Source organism: Zalophus californianus, chromosome 4 (assembly GCF_009762305.2).
Source record: "Zalophus californianus isolate mZalCal1 chromosome 4, mZalCal1.pri.v2, whole genome shotgun sequence".
Classification (NCBI taxonomy): domain Eukaryota; kingdom Metazoa; phylum Chordata; class Mammalia; order Carnivora; family Otariidae; genus Zalophus; species Zalophus californianus.
The window spans coordinates 8679645-8701170 of NC_045598.1; the positions used below are offsets into that span (position 1 = coordinate 8679645).

Consider the following 21526-nt stretch of genomic DNA (forward strand, 5'->3'; position numbering starts at 1 on the left):
CCCTTCTTTGCCTCACTCCATCCTTTGCATCCCAGCCTGGGCTACATTTTCCTGAGATAGAGGCGGTGGAGCTGAGGGGCCGAATGTCAAGGTCCCAGAGCCAGACCGCCTCGGTCCCCAGCCCAGTTTCATACCAACCAGTGACTTGGGCAATCCTTCCAACTTCTCTTAACCTCAATCATCTTACTGTAAACAAAGATGAGGATAGTACCTGCACCATGGGGTCATTGTGAGAATTTACTGCTGAGAATTGACTACAGATCATTTTTCACATTGTCTTCCACAAATTAAGTATTTAATTAATGTCTGCCTTAATCTAGGACTTGTTTGTTTTGCATTTTCTCCTCCTAAGGTGATCATGGTCTTATTACACAGTTATAGGCTTGGAAGAAACACCTCTAGGATCTGAGGTGGATGGGGACTATTCCTTAGAAGAGAACTGATAGAGGCCGCTGGGTGGCTCAGTCAGTTGAGCATCTGCCTTTGGCTCAGGTCATGATCCCAGGGCCCTGGGATTGAGCCCCGTGAGGGGATTAAGCCCTGCCTCAGGCTTCCTGCTCAGGGGGCAACCTGCTTTTCCCTCTCCCTTTGCCACTCCTCCTGCTCCTGGTCTTTTGTGCTCTCGCTCTCTCTGCCAAATATATAAATAAAAATCTTTAAAAAAAAAAAAAAAGGAGGGGGGGGGCGCCTGGGTGGCTCAGTCTGTTAAGCGGCTGCCTTCGGCTCAGGTCATGATCCCTGGGTCCTGGGATCAAGCCCCGCATGGGGCTCCCTGCTCAGTGGAGAGCCTGCTTCTCTCTCTTCCTCTGCCCCTCCCCCGGACCCCCCATGCGAGCTTCCTCTCTCTCTTGCTCTCCCTCTCTCTATCTCAAATTAATAAGTAAATCTTTTTTAAAAAATAAGAGAATTGACAAATAATAATATAATGTTATAATATCCACCATTTATTGAGACATTACTCTCTTCTAGGTATCACATAACCAATAATTAACAGTAACTAATACTTAATGACAATAGTAGCCAATTCTAATTTAGCACTTACTATCTGCCAGACCCTGTTCTAAATGCTTCTTTGTGTATTAACAAATCCTAACAACCCTTTGAGGAAGATAACTGTTATCGTCCTCATCTCACATATGAAAAAACTAAAGCACAAAGAGGCAAAGCAACTTGCCCAAGTTCCACCAGTAAGTGGCAAAGCCAGGATTCAAACGCCTCTTCTCCTGTGTGCTAACTCCGCAAAAATCAACCTAGGTGTAGCCATTTCGCAGCTCAAGATCCCAGTGGCAGGCGTTGGGGTGCTCTGTCCCCTGGGCTGGAGGACTGTATCTCCAAACAGGGCATCAAATTAGGCCAGTGGGCCCTGAAGCCCTGCAAATGTCCCCCTTTCTTTGTGTCTGGAGAGAGCACCTGTCTTGATCCGATCTCAGGACCCTCCCTCTCCCCACCGCCAATCCCTGGCAGATTCTCAACCTCCCATGTGGTTTCTCCCTCCTGGAGACAAGAGCAAGGACTCAGACCAACCCTAAGGGGACCCTTACCCCAGGTGACTCCAATAAAAAGCTGGTGTTCTCCAACTGAGAATTTTCTCTGGTTATGGGTGAAGGATGGGGTGGGGAGGGGTGGGGTGAGGGTAGTCAACAGCCTAAGAGAGATGCCAGGTAAGACAGCTCTTTCTTTCCTCAATTCTTCTCATTTACAATTGAGGGGCACACAGTGTTTAGATAAAATCTTTTTGTTCTCTGGTTTTCTTCCTTCCACAGAGAGGTGTTTCCTATAGGTTTTCTGCTGGTTTTCCAGCTAGATTTTCCTAAAGCTTTTGGTATACAGACTCAAGTGGACTCCAACCAGTATATCGATAATAACCTTCTGTATTGGTAATAACAATAGCTCCTGTGTATTGCTCACTTACTAAGTGGCAGGTACTTTTGGGCACTTTACCTTGACAAAGACACTATCCTTGACCAAATTTTAGTTAGGTTCCTCTGAGCCCTCTTCTCTGTCCAGCCTGTCCTTGCTGGGACTGCGAGATCCAGTTTTACCAAGACTCCTACTACGTCAGTTGAGTGAGAATCACCCCCCACCCTTGATATCTGGTCACCCTCCATATCTGATCAAGTTCCCCATCCCCCATCTTTGGTGTCTAAGTCCTGGCCTGCCTTTAGCAAGAATCCTGTTGGGTCAGTTTAGCAAGAATCTCCCTACCCTTTATATCTCCTCTTGGTATTTTCCATCCGCTGACCCCTCGCTCTGTGCCTGTCCTGACTGTCCTGGGTGGCAACGGTCTTGAATAAAGTCTCCCTTACCGCTCCAGCAAGTGTCAGAATAATTTTTTCATCCTCAGCGTGAATGAGTTCATCTAACCTCAAAAGGATCCTAAGAGGTAGGTACCATCAACGTCTCCCCTTAGAAGCGAGGAAGGAGGGAGGAGTGAGGGTGCCCTTGGGGATGAGACATCAGCTGTTGGCACCTGGACGTTCCCCCAAGTTCTTCGGCTGCAGGTGGTCCATCTGTTGGGATACTAACCAGGCAAGATACTGCGTCCTTTGCGACACAAATCCCAATATTCTCCAACAGCCTGCCGGAACCGCGTGGGAGGCGGCGGGAGCTAGGAACCCGGAGGGAGCAAGCCGCCGGACGCCGTCTCCTGGCAACCGGGCCGGGGTCACGTGACCCGCCTCACGTGGCCGGGGGCCGCGCCGCAGTCCGAGCGGCAGCCGCGAGTGGGGCGGGGCTGGGCAAGTTTGTTTCCCGAGTTCGGAGCCCAGGAGCCCCCGCGGCTGCCGCGCAGGTGCCCTCCGCCTGGGTCGGGATGGAGCTGCCTACCGTGAACCTGAAGGTGGCGACGGGCAGGGTGGGGCGCGGGCGGGGCGGGTTGCCCCAGAGTGTGTGGGGGCGTTTGCTTTTTTCGAGAAGGATTTCAGAAGCGAGAGGATCGAGAGCTCGGGGCAAGAGGGGGTGGTAGGGAGACAGCGAGAGCGTGGACCCCAGGTGGGAAGGAGGTGAGCCGACCGGCCATAACAGGGAAGAGGGATCCAGGGAAAGGCCAGCAGGGAAGACCGAGGGGGAGCTGGAGGCGGTAGGGGAGGGAAAGGGCCGCCCGTTCCCCTTTCCAGCCTCGGCGCCTCCGGCCGCGAGCCCCGGGAACCTGAGGATCGCTTTGGCCTACGCGCCCAGAATTCCGCTGGAGAGAGGGAGGGAGGGAGCCGCGGGGTGGGGGCGGGCCCTGAGAGCCCGAGGGGTCTCGGCGGCGGTCACCTGCCGGTCGCCCAGAGAGGGGGCTAGACCTTTCATCTGCACGCCCAGCACCGCCCCGCCGCTTCGTTGGCTTCATCAGGTTAAGAAAACCCGAAATTCCCAGACCAGTGGTTTCCAAAGCTTATAAATCCAGCGTCCTTATTTCATAGGAAACAGGAACTCCAATAGAAGTTACTTAGAAGCAGAAAACCCCAACTCTGTGCCGTTAGGAAAGCACTGCGCGGCTTCCTGGGGTGTCTTCATTTCCTGTGGCATGTCCTCAGCTCCTCCAGATGCCAGTGGCTTCTTCATTTTCTCCCCGCCCCTGGCCCTGCGGGCGGGCTCCGCTTCTGGGCTGCGCTGACAGCAGAGGGGCTGGGGCCTTTAGCTTTGGGCTGGAAGGTGTGAACGTTGGCCCAAACCTGCCATTTGGGGTCTCGGTGCTGTCCCCCCTTGAAACTATATCCAGGAACGCCCTTTTACTCATCAGTGACAAAGCATTTAGCACACGTGGTGTCCAGCACTGAAGGAATCTGAGAGACAGAGGACCACAAAACAACACAATCCATATTTGGATTATTAGACGGGGTCTGCGTTATGACTTCACGGAGGCAGATTTCCCTTAATCTCATCTCCCTCCCAGAAGCTTCCAGCCAGTTTGGTTTACAGGAGGGCAACCGAGGTTTGTTGGTATTAACATTCACTGTGTCCCAGGCAGTGTGGAGTCAGTGCCCACTGCCTTCTCTCTGGTGAGAGATTTGCCTAGAATCATGGCTAAGAGAGCATCAGGCGAGGGACAGAGCTGCAGGAATGGAGAGGGCAGGGGGCCCTCATTCCTGGAGCATCTGTGGTATGCCAGGTGGTTCATTTGATCACAGCCACTTCGGAGAAAGCTGATATTGTCGCCTTTCTTACAGATGAGCAAACTTCGGGGCAGATAAGTAACTTGCCAAAGTCCCACAGGGATTAAGTGGCAGAGTTAGGCTTTGAACCCACTGGGGTCAGACTTCAAAGCCATACCCTTTCCTGACCACCAGTTAGGGCTGACTTTGGCCTTGACGGTTTCCATCCACTGGGAGGGTTTCGTCAGTTTGGGGCTTTTTTTTTTTTTGGGCAACTTTATGGGCCTGACAGGCCCAGTGTGCCCACAGGTATGAGCTGTGCTAGTGTTCTCTGCCCCAGAGTGAAACGGGGGGACCTTCCCTTGGCTTAGAAAACAGGACCCCAGGTTTCCAAAGGTCTTAGCTGCTACCAGTCAGAGACCAGTAAGTGCTGGGAGGCCCTAGGGGCCAAGGTTGCTAGGGAACATACATCCCATTGAATTTGAATATCAGATCAACAGTGAATAATTTTCTAGCATAAGTATATCCTAGGCAGTATTTGGATCACACTAACAAAGGGCTTATTAACCAAAATTCAAAACTAACTGGGCGTTCTGTATTTTTGTTGTTGTTGTTAAATCTGGCCACCGTAGGGAGGGCGGCTGTCGTCTCCTTGTTTGTAGGCACTTAAGTGGGATGTTCTGAGATCAGGGCCCCTCAGGAGCTGGGAGAATGCACACCTATGGACCTGCATTCCCTCGTTTCATCTAGTCCGTGGCATTTGGTTGAATCCTGCTTGTGCCCAGCCCTGCTGGGAGTGGTCAGTGGTGCCAGGTGAAAGAAACAGCTGCCCCAGGCCCTTCACACAAAGGGCCGTCCCTACCTGAGTCCCATCGGTGAGGCAAGTCCTGAGCTGGAGAAATGACATCGTGACAGGCCTGGCCCTGCCCACCCCCCAGCTTCCTGTCTTCCACTGTCTTCTGTCCGGCCACATGGGCTTCTTTTCAGTTTCCAGAGTGTTCCATGCTTCCTTCTGCCACAGAGCCTTTGCAGGTGCTGCCTCTTCTGCTTGAAATGCTCTTCTTTGATCTCTGCCCCTAGTGAACCCCCTGCTCACCGTTTTTACCCTGGCTTAAATGTCACTCCCTCAGAGAAGCCTCCTAACCACGCCACTCTCCCCCACCCCGTTGTAGAATGAGGCTCCTCTTCCTTTACTATAACTCTCCCTCAGAAAGAAGGTCTCACTGGATCCCTCATTCCTAAGACGATGATCTGATCAGGAGGTGTCTCCCATGACATAAAAGTTCTGCCACAGCTGCCCTGCTCACCATTGAGCTCACCGTTGAGCCCCCAGGGTGGGGTGGCAAGCAGATGCCAGCGATGCCGGGTGAAGTGCTTGAGAAACTTAGCACCATTTGATCATGTGTCTCAAGCCTCTGGGAAAAGAAACCCATGGAGTTTTGTGAGAAAAGGCCGTGGGAGGAGGGTCCAGGGAGTAGTGTAGCCTTAGGGTTAAGGACTCAGGAAGCCGACTTCCTAATGGTAGCAATGAGAATGGCCACGCACTGAAGGCTGACTACCTGGCGGGCACTGTGTTTTGTGTTTCACAGGCCTCTCCACCTCCCTGGACCACTAGATCCACAGAACAACCCCATGACATAGGCGTGATGGTCCCTACTTTATAGAAGAGCAAACAGCAGTTCCGAGAGGTCAGGTGACTTGCCCAAGATCACACAGCTTCCAAGTCATGGAGCTCCGGCTCCATAGGATCAGATCCGCATATTTGGCTTCATTGCCCACACAGTTAACCACTGGCTGACTCTGCCCCCCTAGAATGGCATTCCTGACTTAGGTCTCTTAGCCTTAGCTACCCTTGGGGACCTTCCTGCCTCATGTGACAGGCTGCTGAGTGTTTCCACAGGACTAATAGAACTATATTCCCCATATTGATCTGTCTGTTGGCCTTAGGTCTGTCTACCTCCTGTCCTGGAAGTCTCTCGCCCCCCATCCCATTCGCCCCTGGGCCCTCTAGTGGCACATGAAGGGTCTAAGTCCTGGTGCCCATGACCCCTTGGCTTCCCCTTAGCCTTCCCTTCTGGTTAAACCTCCTCATTTCCACCCACCCTTCCCTTGCTCTTCCAGATCCTGACAGCATAGCACAGACTTTGCCACTTACTAGCCCTGTGACCTTAAGCAGGTCTCTTAACTGAGTATCCGTTTACTCACTGTAAAAAGAAGATAAAAATAAACGCTACCTTCTAGGGTGATAAGAGGAGGATCCCGCGGTCCAGGAGTTGGTGGGGCATTACATTTTTAGTAGCAGAAAAAGACCAGATAGAGCGATCGGACACTTGCATCTGAGCTCTCGTTTGTCAGTATCACACTGTGGGCCGATTACTTAATCTCTCGCTGCCTCAGTGTCTTCATAAGTAAGAGAATATGAATAGTCCCCCCCACACAGTGGCCAAGTGTTCAAGGCAGTGCAGACACATGGCAGGCAGGTCCTTGTCAGTTACAGGAGGTGTGTTGTTAGCTTGTTAGCGCTGTTACAGGATGCGTGTTCCATGCGGGTACTTATGGTTGTTACGTGGATTCGTACAGTGACTGTCAGACACCTCTCTGTGGTTGAGGCACCCCACTGGGACATATGGGGGCGGGGGATAAAGATTGCCTCCAGTTCACAGAGAACGAACCTTGGGCACAGACACAAAGGCACATGGCCCCTGGAACAGAACCCAGGCCTCCAGTCCAGCATCCTGTGACCCCCGGCTGCCTTGGCTCATCCTCCCTCCCCTGCCCGGTCTTCTGGGGAAGAGCCAGGCAGCCTCCTGGGCGCCGAGCACTGTATGAAGAGTCCAGGAGCTCCGGTCTCTCTTTGCTCTTGCCCAACCAGGGTGGGCTGCCCAGGCGCATTCTCAGAGCCCAGTGCCTGCCTTCCCCAGTCTCTCGGGCAGTACCTGAGAATCCCTAGTGTCCCCTTGGTTACCAGAAACCGTCCCAGCAGCTGGCAGACAGTTCTTTGTGCTGAGATGAGTCACTGTTCCCTCCTGTGTCAGGAAGAGCTGGGCCCATTTGGCTCGGTTTCTGGTTGGAGCTCTTCTGGACACCAGGCCTCTGTAGGCCTGGGTGGTGTGCCCTCCCATTACAAAGATGGGGAAACTATTAATAAAGAGGAGGATTCGTCTTCTGGGGGTTTCTATTCCCAGGGGCTTAAGAGACATGATCAAAAGGTGCTAAGTTTCTTAACCATTTATAAAACAAAAGTGACGGCACATGGAGGGGACACAGTATGTCTTTAGGGGTCCTCAGTGTTTCCAGGTTGCACTCTTCCCAAACAGATGGCTTCGTTTTGGACTTCGGGCGGGTGCTCACTGCATATTACAGGTCTTTCTGGCGCTTGGCAAAATATTTGTCTCACAGGTGACACAGCCATTTCCCCACAGGCTTGCCTGCATCTCAGCTGGCCTCTGGGTCTCAGCTTTTCATCTCCCCTTCATCAAGCAGGGCTCTGCAGGGCCAAGAAGCACCCATGTGTTAAAGACCCACTGTGTGCATGGTCTGAATGTGGGAACCAGAGCACTTGGAAAGGAAGACGGTTTCTGGAATAGAAGCCAACAGCCGGGAAGGCTCAGGTGTTGATTTTCAGGAGGAAGGTGGTCATGTGAGCTGCCTCCCCTGTGCTCCCTTCCTCGGTGTTTGCTCTCGGTCTGAAAGCCAGACACCAGGACCACTGTGGCTGGTCACGTGCTGTGGCCTTTGAGGCAGGGCTTCTTCCCTCTGTGAGCAGGGTTTCCTGTCAAGACAGAGGGGGTATTGGTTGGCTCTTGAGATAAAGATCAGAGTTCTTCCCCACAACCCCCAGGCTTGGCCCTGCCCACCCCCCAGCTTCCTGTCTGTCTTCCACTGTCTTCTGTCCGGCCACATGGGCTTCTTTTCAGTTTCCAGAATGTTCCATGCTTCCTTCTGCCACAGAGCCTTTGCAGGTGCTGCCCCTTCTGCTTGAAATGCTCTTCTTTGATCTCTGCCCCCAGTGAACCCCCTGCTCACCGTTTTTACCCTGGCTTAAATGTCACTCCCTCAGAGAAGCCTCCTAACCACCCCACTCTCCCCCACCCCACCCCACCCCATTGTAGAATGAGGCTCCTTTTCTTTTTCTTTCTTTTTTTTTTTTAAGATTTTATTTGTTTATTTGACAGAGAGAGAGAGCGAGAGCAGGAACACAAGCGGGGAGAGTGGGAGAGGGAGAAGCAGGCCTCCCGCCGAGCAGGGAGCCTGATGCGGGGCTCGATCCCAGGACCCTGGGATCATGACCTGAGCCGAAGGCAGACGCTTAACGACTGAGCCACCCAGGCGCCCCGAGGCTCCTTTTCTTTTACTATAACTCTCTCTCAGAAAGAAGGTCTCACTGGATCCCTCACTCCTAAGACGATGATCTGATCAGCAGGTGAGACATAAAAGTTCTGCCACACAGCTGTCCCACTCACCGTTGAGCCCCCAGGGTGGGTGCCAAGCAGATGCCAGCGATGCCGGGTGAAGTGTTTGAGAAATTTAGCACCATCTGATCATGTCTCTCGAGCCTCTGGGAAAAGAAACCCATGGCAGACTAAGCCTCCTCTCCCTCGATCTCCCCATCTTTGTAACGGGAGGAGCACACCTACCCAGCCCCAGAGAGGCCTAGTGCTCAGGCGACACCGGGCTCACGGTCAGGTTTGAGCCGTGGCTCTGCCACTGGGCAGCAGTCACTCACCTCGGAGCCTCAGATTCCTCAACTGTAAACGGCACCTCTGGGGACACCTCTGGGGGTTGGAAGGATTAAAGGCGTCCACGTACAGAGCACAGAGTGCCCACACCGACGAAGCGCCCCAGAGCAGAGGTAGCCAATCACAAAGCTCCCTTCCAGGGCAGAGGTAGCCAATCACAAAGCTCCCTTCCAGGGCAGAGGTAGCCAATCACGAAGCTCCCTTCCAGGGCAGAGGTAGCCAATCACGAAGCTCCCTTCCACGGCAGAGGTAGCCAATCACGAAGCTCCCTTCTAGCGCCAGCCTTCCATAGAGTACACACGTGGCTTTCTCGGGCTCGGCTGCTCGGTAAAGGCAGGAGCGTTGGTCCTTGCAGAGCTGTTCTCCCAGCTTAACGACTCTCTTTCGGCCATGGCACCAGAGCCCTTTTGGTTCACTCGCAGTGGGCCCTGGGGTCAAGGTGGAACGTCCCGGCCGTTTCGGCTCCCCCCCACGTGCAGAAAATGTCCACATTTGTCACAAGCTCCAATGGCTGCCCTCCGCTGAAAGCCCGGGCCCCCCGACCCTGCGAAGGTTGGGAGCGCCGGAGTCAGACTTACACTTGAACTCGAGTTTCACCCTACCATCGGTGGAATCTAGATCAACTTAATTTTCCCCGGAGTCTAGTTTTCCCATCTGTAAAATGGGAATGATCATGGTGTCTGTTCCAGACGCTCTCGTGAGGCCCAAAGAAGGTGGCGTGAGGTGTTTGGCACAGAGCAGGTGTGCAGTAAATAGTAACTCTTCTCGAAGTGCTTTTCCCTCCGTAGCCAGAGTTCTTTCTTGCGGGTGGCAATCCCCACTTCTGCCCTTTCACTGGTCCAGAAGCCTGGACAGTTCACTGCACACCCTTGCCGTGTCTGCCCTCACACTCAGGCCGGTACACTGCCCCCTCCCCAGGCTCTTGGCATCCCCCCTCCCAGCTTGACCCCCCCCCAGTCCCTTGAGTAACTCTTTCAAGGTCCCCCATCTACCATTGGGACCCCGATGGAAGCTCCTGACTTGGGGCTCCTGGCCCCCCTGCTGGTTCGGGTCCACTCCCTCTTCCTCCCCATTTATGTTCCCTCTGCCACATCTGGAGCACCTTGCTCTCCTCCCTTTTGCCTGGCTGGTCCCTGCCTGTCCCTTAGCAGGAGCGCCCTCCTACTTCCAAAGCTCCCGCTGACAGCTGCCCTGCCCTCCCCGTAGCATCTGCTCCCTCCTCCTTCATTTGCTTTCCAAGCGGGGCCCTTTTGATTACCAGGAGTAGAGACAAGTTCTGGTAAAGGGGGCTGCGATTTTAAGGACATAGGGGAAAATGAAAGGGGTAGAGTGGTGTAGAAATCTAGAAAAAAGCCAGAGGGATTTTTTTTTTCCTTAAACCCTACCAAGTTACTTGCTTGCAGAAAGCCTTTGGTGGCTTCTCTCCATGAACTTAGGATAAAATCCACCCTCCTTGCTGAGGCCCTCGAGGCCCGCCTCTCCCCCTGGTCTCCCGCTACCCTCCCCCTGCTCTTCCCCTCCTGCCCCCTGGTGCTCTCCTGCTCCTCGGATGCAGGTAGCAGACAACCACTGTGCCCCACACTGTACCCCAGCTCTGGTGTGCCGAGAAACCAGCCTCGTTTGAGTCCCACACCCCCCCCAGCCATTTCCTGTCCAGGTATATCCTCTGAGGCCAGACCAGATTGTGAAGCAGGAGGGGGTGTGGGTGTCTGCTGCCCCAAGGGAGTAGGGCAGAGTGACATGGCAGCTCCTCCTGGCCTGACCTGCACTCTTCCTCCTTCACCCCTGCTTCGCTCACTGCTGCTGGTGTTTTATTGTTGTTGTTGTTGTTGTTGTTTAAACATATTTATAAAGCCCTGTTAGGTGCTAGACAGGGGCTTCCTGTGTTTTCTGGCCCCAGAAGCTCTCCCCACCCCTCCCCAGACGGTGGTCTCACTCATAGCTCTTTTTTCCTTCCCCCAGACGATCCTGCTGGTTCACTGGCTGCTGACGACCTGGTGAGTGACTCCACAGATGTCCACTTCTGTGTCCAGCTGTCTCCCAGGATCTGGGTCCACATACCCCCAGGCTCTCATCCATGTGTCTCCTGGCCAGTTCCAGAACTAAATAGCACCTTTGTCAAGAATGTCATCAGCATCCCCATGTCCCAAGAATGTCTGAGGGGCAGGCAGTTTCCAGAGGCCTCGGCCATAACTCCCCCCCCCCGCCCCCGGACCCCAGAAGCTTCAAGCCTTCATCCTAGGGGAGGTGGCTGGCCCAGGGCAGTCCCCACAGCTCAGATCCTCCTCCAGACATTGCCCAGGCCCCTTTGGGGGCTTGGCATGACTCTGGTTCCTCCCCAAGGCCTTTGTATCTGGAAGGTGTGAGGTGCTAAAGCCAGGGGGCCGGTCTCACATAGCCTGCTGGACTCCCCGAGGCAGCCATGGGGTGGATGCCGGCTAGAGCTCTGTGTGTCTGTGACCTTGGATAAGTCACTTAGACTCCCTGAGTCATTTTCTCACCTATAAAATGAGGGCATTACTGACCCTCCCATTTACCCTGTAAGGTCACTGGAAGGTGAAAGCCGAGTTTTAGAGACTGTAATAACCCCTAACATTTCTTGAGGGTGTCTAGGAGCCAGCCACTGGGCTGAGCACCTTCTGTGGGTTGGCTCCACAGCTCAGCAAGTAGATACTTTATGACCCAAGACACAAGGTGGGGTCACGTGCTTAGGGGTGGACCCTATTATGTCACACTCCTGCCCAGAGATGACAGACTAGGGATTCAGATGGACCTGGGCAGGTCCTGGCTCAGCTGTGGTCCAGCCGGGTTACCTTAGGCAAATGGCCCACCTCTTGGGACCTTAGTTTCCATCTGTAAAATGTGTATAAGGATAGCACACATCCCTCCGGGGCTGTGAGGGAGAAGCATGTTGTGCTCATCCAGCACTCCCCCGGGCCTGTTACAGAGGGACGCTTGAGCATTGCAGGCTTGATTTCATTATTACTGTCTGTTTTACCTGCCGAGCTGTGGGGCGATTTCCCTGCCAAAGCAGGACTGGAAACCACTGAGCTTCTGTGTGCATTTTGCAGACCTTGAAGTGTGCTGCACGTGTAAAATGGTTGTGAATAATGCAGACAGTGAAAGTCATGGCTAATGACTTTGGGAAGCAAGGTCAAAATACAGATTTCTCAGTCATACTCCCCAAGATTCTGAGTTGTGGTCTGGGCTGGGGCCCCTGCACTAGCTTCTTAAAACCAAAAAGTCAGGGCGCCTGGGTGGCTCAGTCGGTTGAGCGACTGCCTTCGGCTCAGGTCATGGTCCTGGAGTCCCGGGATCGAGCCCCGCATCGGGCTCCCTGCTCGGCAGGGAGTCTGCTTCTCCCTCTGACCCTCCCCTCTCTCATGTGCTCTCTCTCTCTCTCTCTCTCTCATTCTTTCTCTCAAATAAATAAATAAAATCTTAAAAAAAAAAAAAAACAAGTCAGCTGACTTAAAGACTATCAAGCTGAGTCAGGTTCTGCGCTTCACAGCTTTGTACGCGTTCTCTGTAGGGAACACTTCAGAATCCAGAAACCTGACCTAACTCTGGTGCCTCTCCCCACAGGGGCTGCATCACGTTCTCGGGCCCCTATCCCTGGGCCAACTTCACCATTCTGGCCGTGGGTGTGTGGGCCGTCGCTCAGCGGGACTCCATCGACGCCATAAGTCTGGTGAGGTGGGGGAAGCAGCGAGGGGACTGGCCTCAGGGTGGTCCGTGGCCCCCACTCTTGCCCCCCCCGCCCATCCCAATCCTCTCTTCCAAGGAAGGGGGCCCCCACCCCACCCTTTGTTTTCCATGTCTAAAGTCTTGTCAAGAAGCCCTCCCCAGCTGCCAGCCCAGGTGTGTCTTCACTAGCCTGGCCTGGCTCTCGGCCTGCCTGGCTCCGGGAGCCCTGAGTCTGCTCAGTGCCTTCCCCCAAGAGAAGCATGGGCGGGGGCCCCCAAGTGCCCCAGCTCGGCCACTCCTCGAGGGCACTGGAGCATGTCCCCGATAACCCGCCTCTAGGGCCCTCTTTTAGCAGGGAGCGGTGGGGCTGGGAGCCCCACGAAGAGGGAACTGCTGTACTTTGTGAGGTCAGAGTGGACACAGCCCCGCTGAGCTCTGCCATGGGGGAGCTTCCCAGCACCCACTGCGCCCCGGGGGGCAGCCAGCCCTCCAGCAGGGCCTGTCAGGATGACTAAGAAGGGAGTTCCCTGTGGTGCAGACAGATCAGGTGAACTCCAATTTCACCCGGAGATTCTAGAACCAAGTCTTGTGCCCCATCGTGGCCACAGGCTAGGTCCAGACCTGGGTCCCCAGATCCCTGGGCTGGGTGCTGTAGTCCTCGCTCAGGCGTCTCACCCACCAGGCCCTGCCTGCTTGCTGATCTGTTTTCCAGCAAAGCCCAAGGACACAGGAGGGCACAAACGGAGCTTCCAGTCTGGTGTTTGTGGTAAGGGAGCCATGAGCCATGATGGAGCATAAGGGTGCTCATAAACCCTGATGGCACATGGTCCCCCCCGGGCCCTGCGCCTGGCCTGTCTTGCAGTTCCTCAGTGGCTTGGTGGCCACCATCTTCCTGGACATCGTCCACATCAGCGTCTTCTACCAGAGGGCCAGCTTCACGGACACAGAGCGCTTTGGTGCCGGCATGGCCATTCTCAGCCTGCTCCTCAAGCCCTTGTCTTGCTGCTTCGTCTACCACATGTACCGGGAGCGTGGGGGTGAGCTCCTGCTCCACATTGGTGAGGCCACCACCTCCGGCCAGCTCCCTGACTGCCCCTCTCGCCGGCCAAGGTGCTGGCGGCGCCATCTCCCGCATCTCCCCTGTCTCTGGCTTGCCTGACCCACAGCCCCTGCCCAAGTGAGCTGGCCTTGCCCTGGGGGACGAGGGCTCAAGGCGTCGGGGTGGGGGAGGTGGGTGCTGACACTGACCACCAGGCTAGAAGGTCTGCAAGCTCCGGGCTCTGCTGCACGAGCCCAGGGCTCCCATCCCAGCCTGCTGTGAGCTTTCCTGGGCATCAGACTACAGGCAGGGTTGGGGGCAGGACCAGAGCCCTGTCTCAACCTGAGCATGGATGCAGCTGGGTGTGCCCCAGTCCTTCAGGCAGCTCTGGGCGGCCTGCAGCCTGAGGCTGGTAGGCATCGGTGGGGCCAGCCCCTCCTCTCAGCCCCATGCCTAGAGCCTCCCCTCCTGCCATGTGGGGTCTGGGTGGCCAAGGGAGGGGGGCTGCTGGCATGGACCGTGGAGCCTCGGCTGAAGCTGGCCCTGAACTGCGGTGCTTTCCCTGCTGACATCCTGGTCACCTCAGCCTGGCCCACCAACTGCCCCTCCCACACCCTCTTGAGCTGTACCTCCTTCTCCTGGCGGCTGGGCCATTTTCCTGTTCTCTCTCACATACTGCTCATCTCCTTCCAGAGAGGTGGGGAGAGGGTGGGGGTGGTCTTCCACCGTTCCCTCCCAAGAAGAGAGGCCCAGAGGGGCCCATGACCCACCTAGAGGGGCGGCTGGGCCAGGGCAAAAGGCACCTGTGGCCTCCCCAGGGCTGATCTCAGCAATGCCCTGGGGTTGCGGGGAGTCACTCACATTCCTTCCAGTGGGCAGATGAGGGAGCTGGTGCCCAGAGCCCCTGGGACTTGTTCAGGGTCAAGTGTGCAGGGCAGAGAGGGGAGCAAAGAGCGTGGGCACTTAGAGCCCTCCCCCCTACCTAGGACCCCCAGCCCAGCGCTCTGGGCTATGCAACTGTGCCAGCTCTGGGCCTTCTGGATACAGTAGCTCAGGGTCCACTCTGCCCGGGAGAGGAGCCTGTGGGCCAGGGCTGGGCGTCCCTCTGCTCAGATGCATGCTACTCCGGGAAGGCCCCAGTGTGATGGCCAAGAGCACTGGCTTTGGGCCCGTGCTGCCTTGGCTTGAAATTTAGTGTCCTCCGCGTCAAGCGCCATACTGGGGACAAGTCAGTTCATCTCTTTGACCCTCAATTTCCCTGTCTGTAAAGTGGGGGCAACCCAAATACCTGCTCTGGAGGGTTATGGGAGGATTGGCTGAACACCTGCTAAAAGCTGGGGGTGGGGGGCGCTGCTGCCCCTGCCATTGTCCCAGTGCCTTCCTGGTGAGGGGTGGGGTGGATCTTGGTTGGGACTCAGTAGACTGCCTTGAGTCCTCACCCTTCGTTTTCTCCTTCGCCCCTCATCCCCCCCACCCCCAGGTTTCCTTGGACCATCAGAGGAGCGCAGTGACTACCAGACGATTGACTCACCAGAGGCGCCCACAGACCCCTTTGTAGGCTCGGAGGGCAGGGGTCACTCCCCGCAAGGGTACTGAAGCCAGTCTGCTTTGGCCCCAGCGCAGGGGCCAATGGAGCAGACCCCATCGACAGCCCAGGCCGCATCGCCCTCCTTGTGCCTTGGGTGGCATTCTAGAGATGTTCCTGACCTCCACCCCCCTTTCTCGGACTGTGTTCTCCTGTTGCCCATCTCCCTAGTCAAGTGCCCTGAGTGGCCCGGAGCCCCGTGCACACCTGTCCCAGACTCCCTGAGGCCTCCTCTCCCTTCAAGCCACCCCAGTGGTCTGAGGCTGGGAACCGTGGTCTCTTTCCTCACCTCCCGTAGCGGCTCCGTGTAGCCCCTGTCCAACCATGCCTGAGCCAGTCCTTGCCCATAGTTTACTGACCTTGCCCACAGAAGCTCTGAGAGCTTTGGGTCATGCTCAGTCCTGGGAGCAGCCCAGCATGGGAGTGAGGTCCCTGTGCTTCTCACTGCCTGGCAACTTGGTGCTTAGGGACCTTGGGGGCTGGAGGCAGGAGGTGTCTGCAGCACCTGAGACCCACCGCGGCCTCCAGCTGCCCTTCCCACAGCCATGGCATTCACGTTTGGGGAATCGGTAGCTGGGTGTGTTTTGAGCCATGGTTAATCTCCCAGCCGGGCTGGGGCCTGGACCTGCCATTCCTGAGAAGATTTCTCCTTTGAACCCGCAGGGAACCTGGGCTTAGCCACCCATTTTGTTGTGGCAGGAGGAAGCAGGGGCTCACTCCCCAGCTTTGGCCTAGCCAAGGCCCCAGCAGAGGAGGGCGCTGTTTGGTGTGGCTAATGGGCATCCATGTCTCTGAATCAGATGACTTGGGTATTGGTTTCCTTCCCTCTCTGCCACTTTCTGGCTGTGTACCTTTGAGCAGCTTAATGTCTCTGACCTCAGTGTCTTCTGGAAAAGAGCTAATGCCTGCCCCAGGGGTGATGAGGCGAATGAAGTGTGCAGTGCCTGGCCCTCAGAAAGCTCCCTGAGCCACAGCAAAGTTGGTGGGTTGCTCCTTGATTCTGTGATGATGTGGGGTCAGTAGGCAAGGGGCGACCTCTTCCTGGCAGACCCCATGTCCTGGTGTCAGGGCTGACTGGGACCAGCACCCATCCAGAAGCCCCAAGCGTCCCATGGCCAGGGTCCTAATCTGCATCGACTGGACCAAGTGTTGACCTCAGGGCCTCACAGGCCTGGGTTCTCCCAGGCCATCCCGGCTTGTCCCTGGCACAAAGAGATCAAGGCCTAGTGCACAACCCCACCACCCTCCTAGGGCTCGGTACATGGTACTGCTGAGCGCAGGCCGCAGGGCTCAACTCTGGCGCCTGCTCTCAGGGAACAGACATTAAGAGTCCTCTGTCAGGAGGCAAGAGCTCCGAAAGGGACCCCTGGGAAGGGACCAAGGGACGCTGAGTGGCTGCAGCTGCAGTAAAGCTAGAAACAGTTTCACCATCAGAAGGCGACGAATAGATAACCCGTGGTACGTTTATTCTATGGATATGGTTCAGCAGTTCACGTGAATAAACCAGATCCAGTTCTGTTGACATGGGTCCCCCTATTGTGAGCAAAACAGACTGTAGAATGGCATCTTCAATGTGAGCGTTTACATGAATTTAAAAACCTCCAAGCAATATCATATGTCGTTCATGAACGTATATGTAGTGAAATAACAGAAGTGTGGACTAGAAGGAAGGACCCTTCAAGGTCATGGCTGAGGCAGCCTTGCGTAGGGGAGAGGTGTGACCTTCGGGGCATGGGACTAAAAACCCAAGTTCCGGTGCTCTTGTTTATACCAGTTCCTGGCACACAGCAGGCTTGCGCTGTGCGCCCTCCTGTGTGTATGTGGTGAATATGTCAGATTTCCAAAGAGAATGAAAAATTGGGGGGGGCACAGTGGGGGAACAGCTAATAGAGCCTGTGTCAAGCAGAGGGGAGAGTGTATTCAGAGACCCCAGTTCCTCCTAGTCCCAGACCCTCGAGTCTGATCGGGTCTTTATGGAGGGCAGAGGAAGGCCCCTGTCTTAAGTGGGGGTCCCCAGAAGCAGACGCTGAATGCAGCGTCTGGCTTGGTGCAAAGCAGGGGCGGGGGCTGGGCTTTCTGGTCATTGGCCAAGGGCTGCTCCAGAGTTGGGGGACAGGGACTTAACCTCCCAGGCTACTCTGGCTCCCTGAACCAGGCAGGCCCAGTGGCCCCCGAAGCTGGAGGGCTGTTCTGCAAGAAGAGTGCCACCAGTGGGGTGCCCCCTTTCCAAACGGCAGGTCTCGTAACTGACGTTCGAACATTCGTTCAACAAGCAACCAAGAGCCTATGGGAGCTAGGAGTCTTCCAGCTGCTGGGGATACCAGAATCAAGGAGAAAAAGTCCCAAGCACCAGGAGATTCCATTTGGCATGAGAGGTTCCGGGCAGGGGAACAGCTCATAGGGAGGCCCGGCCAGCCTGTTTCCAGGCACAGTCGGGAGGCCGGAGTGGCTGGAGCCAAGGGAGGGAAGAAGGAATGAGGTCAGAGAGGCAGCAGGGACCAGGTAGCAAGGGGCTAGTAGGTCATTTTGAGGACTCTGGCTTTTTCTGAGTGAGATGGGGGGCCGCTGGAGGGCTTTGGGCAGAATGGGACACGATCTGACTCACACTCTAAAAGGACAGTGTCAATGGCTTGGGCTGGGAGGTAGAGATGGGGGTGGTGACAAGTGGCCTTGTTGAGCAGAACACCATGCACCGATTGTCCCTTCCAGGGAAGGACATCAGGCAGTTCTGCCCACTGTCACAGTAATCGGGCTCTAAGGAAAGCAGTGCAGTCAGGCACTGGCTGGACAACGCCTTACGCCGAGAAAAGACCAGATCAGCCTTGGTGGCGGGTGGCGGTCCCCCGTGGCCAGCAGTAACTGACACAGGGCAGTTGGCTTACTCTCCCCTCTCTCCTGCCAGAGTGGAAGGACACTCCCCTCCCTGCGGAGGACAGACGCAGCAGTGGGGTTGGCCAGGTGCCACATGACACGCATGCGTAAGCAGAACAAAAGAGCAAACCCTGGGCTTGAAATAGGGGAAGATATTCCCACACGAGGTGACAAGGTCAGCACAGGCTGTTGCGGGCTCTTTATCTCTTGGGAAGGAAGTGTTCCATCCTCCAGGCCCATTGTCACCCAGCGGGTGGGTTTGAAAGACAGCATGCAAGTGACTGCCTCGCCCAACAGAGCCGCTCTTGGATATATTCTGAAGGCAAGGCGACAGGATTCACTCGTGGACAAGATGCAAGAGAAAAAGAAGAATCCACGATTGCAAGGTTTGGGGCCTGAGGAGCTTGGGGCTTGAGCTGCCACCGACTGGGAAGGAAGGTGGCAGGAAGGCCAGGTTCCAGGAAAGGCCAGATGAGTCACACTGAGGAAATGGGCCTTCCCACCAGACCTTCTCACCACTGGGAGGCCAGCTTTTAGAGACACTTGGAAGTACTCTGTATTTCAGCCTATGGTATCTGCTGATCAGAAACTTGTCGACCACAGGAAGCAAATTCCTCTTGCCTCCGCTCTCCTGCCGGTGAGGACTGAAGCCACTAGTCTAGTTCCCAGATCATGTATTTCTTGTTTTCACAAAGCTGAGCCTTCCAGTTGAGGGAGCCAGAGACAAGCCCCTGTCCCAGGAGAGGTCAAGGTCTTTTCCTGTTGGCCAAAACTGGACCAGAGCCAGCCGTACCTGCAGGAGCCCCTGCCTTAGGCCCATCCTGGGAGTCTCCAGAACAGCCTGGAAATTCCAACTCTCCCAGCCTCCCTCCAAAGTGGCCCTAGAGCCAGAAAGCCCTGGTCAAATCCCTACTGGCACCCCATGACTGGCTGTGTAAGAGACGGGACAATCTCTTAACCTCACTGTGACTCAGTTTTCTCATCGGAAAAGTGGGGATACTCACAGTGTTGACTCAGGGATTAGTGAAGTCTGAAAATGTGTAACATCAGCATTTCTCATTACCTGTGTTACCATGTTAATTATTCAGAGAGAGGGAGGGGGTGATGGGTGTAGGGGAGGAAAGAGTTTTCCTTAGCCCTCTTAGGGTCCCCGGCTGGGTCTGAAAATTAAACTGACAAGGATTAAACAGGAGAAAAAAACATGTACGTTTTTCAAACTTTTACATGTACACAAGAACTTTCACAAGAGAAGGAAGGCCTGATGAAGTGACAAGAATAAGGAGCTTTTATACCTTTCACACAAAGAGATAATAAATGTGTGAAGAATTGACAAGACAAAGAGGTCTGGGCTGCGGTAGTGAATGGTGAAGAAGTAACCAGGAAGATAGGGCTAGATTAACAAGGTTTGTTTATACAGATTTCTTGTCTAGAAATTCCCTGTCTCTAGTAATAAAAATGTCCTCTTTCCTCGTGGTACAGGGAGGATACCATTCACGCAGAGATTTAGGACCTGTTTCAGGAAAGGACAAGGGATGGGGTCAGAGTGACTTCCTTCCTTCTGCCATTTTTTCAAACACTCAGGTTAAGATGTTCAGTATGCCACAGTGCCAAAATTTGGAGGTAGCATGTCCTGAGCCCCATCACCAGTCTGTCTGACCATCCGTTCGTGTATTCATTTATCATCAATTCTATAATAATTTATTGAGTGCGTCCCACAAGTTTTGAAAAAATTGTCAGGAAGTAAAACGGGTTTTCCTCACTGGCCACAGCAGAACCCTGAGGGTCCAGTCCTCCAGGTAGTCGAGGGCTTGTGTCCATACCTATGAATCTAAAAACTATTGACAGATTCAACATTATAAAACATTATCATATCGAAGATCTACACTCAGATTCACAGACTTGAACTTGAAGGGAGCTTAGAGCTCCAGAAGCCCAGCAGTTTCAGATGTTTTTTATTTCAAAACCTTGGCTCAAAAGAAATCTTACACAGGGTATAAAACAGAGCGGGTCTGACAGAGCAGCACCAGCACCACCACCCCTGCCACTCTGAGGTAGGGCCCCCAAAACACAGTATGGAAACTCTTCTCCTACATCCACCTTATTGCACAGCTCGGGACACGGGCCCACAAAGAGGAGACATGGCCAAGGGCACGTGGAGACTTTGGAATGTGACAAAATGGAGACTGGGGTGCCAGGTAGAACTTAAAAGGAAAAAACAGAACTTACACAAATGAACAGAGACTCAATGGATGGATTAATTCATAGAACAGATACATCAGAAGAGAGAATCAGTAGCCTTGAAGAGATATTTGAAGGAATTAGAATGGAGCAAAAAGCAGAAAAGAAGAGAGGTTAAGAAACAAGGGATAGCATGAGAAGTTCCGATATAACTCTATCGGAGTTCGGAAGGAGCCCCTGGGAGAGAGGCAAACATTCAAAGGAATAATGGCAGAGAATTTTCCAAAATGAAAAGACACCAAACCTCAGATTCAGGAAGCCAAGCAATCCCCAAACAGAAGAAATCCACATTTATAGTTACCATATTGGCACTTTGTTCAGCATTGCTTAATCTTTGGCAGCTGGCACAGTTGCAGCACATAGTAAATGCCTTATAACATATATAGAATGAGGGATCCCCAGGTGGCTCAGTCGGTTAAGCATCTGCCTTCCGGTCAGGTCATGATCCCGGGGTCCTGGGCTTGAGTTCTCCATCGCGCTTCTTACTCAGCAGGGAGCCTGCTTCTCCCTCTGCTACTTACCTGGCTTGTGCTCTCTCTCTCTCTTTCTCTCTGACAAATAAATAAATAAAATCTTAAAAAACAAAACACAAATATAGAATGGATGGTGCAGAACACCAAAGATGAACATTAAGATCCCCAAAGCAGGGGCGCCTGGCTGGCTCAGTTGGTAGAGCATGCTACCCTTGATCTCAAGGTTGTGAGTTCAAGCCCCGTGTTGGACCGTAGAGATTACTTTAAAAAATTAATTTAAAAATAAAAATTAAAAAATCCCCAAAGCAAGCAGGTAGAAAAGATGTTGTCCTAAAAGAAATGACAATTACACTGGCAACTGATGCCTCAGCAACAACAAAAGGAGTCAGAAGACAGGGGAATGGTATCTTCAAAGTGGTGTGAAAAACAACCGCCAACCTACGATTGTGTACTGTGAGTTATCTTTCAGGAATGAAGAAAATAAAGGCCTATTCAGAGAAATGACAACAGATTTTATCAGCAACAGACCTTTGATCCAGAAACATTTAAACAATCTTCCTTGTGGCAGAAGGACATTTTTCCATAAAGAAGATCTGACACACAAAGGAGAGAGTAAACATGTGGTTTAGTGTTCAAAACTATACTGGTACCTTTCAGGGGGAGCTGGCCAGGAACAAAGTGTTATTAAGTCCTTTTCTGTCTGGAAGGAGGGTAAACACTGGATTAACTTTAGACTTGGCCAAATTAATGGCTTGGAGAACCACTGAAAGAATAGAAATAGAATGTGTAATTTCCAAGACAGTGTTGGGTGTGTG

The 21526-nt window shown here is 53.9% G+C and overlaps 1 protein-coding gene and 1 long non-coding RNA gene across 4 annotated transcripts; one reads left to right on the plus strand and one right to left on the minus strand.

Annotated features, from left to right (window-relative positions):
* The first annotated feature begins 2686 nt into the window (after positions 1-2686).
* On the plus strand, positions 2687-21209 carry LOC113937615 (angiotensin II receptor associated protein). 2 transcript variants are annotated; one of them, XM_027622177.2, is made up of 5 exons: positions 2687-2839; positions 10781-10815; positions 12404-12509; positions 13368-13542; positions 15025-21209. In XM_027622177.2, exons 1-5 carry the CDS (start codon positions 2813-2815, stop codon positions 15138-15140), a joined length of 459 nt encoding a protein of 152 aa, XP_027477978.1. In that variant the 5' UTR covers positions 2687-2812; the 3' UTR covers positions 15141-21209. The 2 variants fall into 2 exon arrangements, with proteins under 2 accessions (XP_027477978.1, XP_027477969.1); XM_027622168.2 differs by having other exon boundaries at positions 2688-2839; positions 13368-13563; positions 15025-21208.
* LOC113937624 lies at positions 2853-8926 on the minus strand. 2 transcript variants are annotated; one of them, XR_003524658.2, is made up of 4 exons: positions 8806-8926; positions 8543-8637; positions 6314-7851; positions 2853-3770 (listed from the first exon to the last, which is right to left on the minus strand). It is a non-coding gene; the product is annotated as an uncharacterized LOC113937624 (long non-coding RNA). The 2 variants fall into 2 exon arrangements; XR_003524657.2 differs by lacking the exon at positions 8543-8637 and having other exon boundaries at positions 8806-8913.
* Positions 21210-21526: the final 317 nt, after the last annotated feature.

Bases quoted from the DNA above. Each gene is read 5' to 3' on its own strand.
- LOC113937615 (XM_027622168.2), top strand. From the start codon at position 2,813: ATGGAGCTGCCTACCGTGAACCTGAAG. The intron at 2,840-10,780 runs GTGGCGACGGGC...TCCTTCCCCCAG, and splicing joins TGCCTACCGTGAACCTGAAG to ACGATCCTGCTGGTTCACTG. The intron at 13,564-15,024 runs GTGAGGCCACCA...CCCCACCCCCAG, and splicing joins TGAGCTCCTGCTCCACATTG to GTTTCCTTGGACCATCAGAG.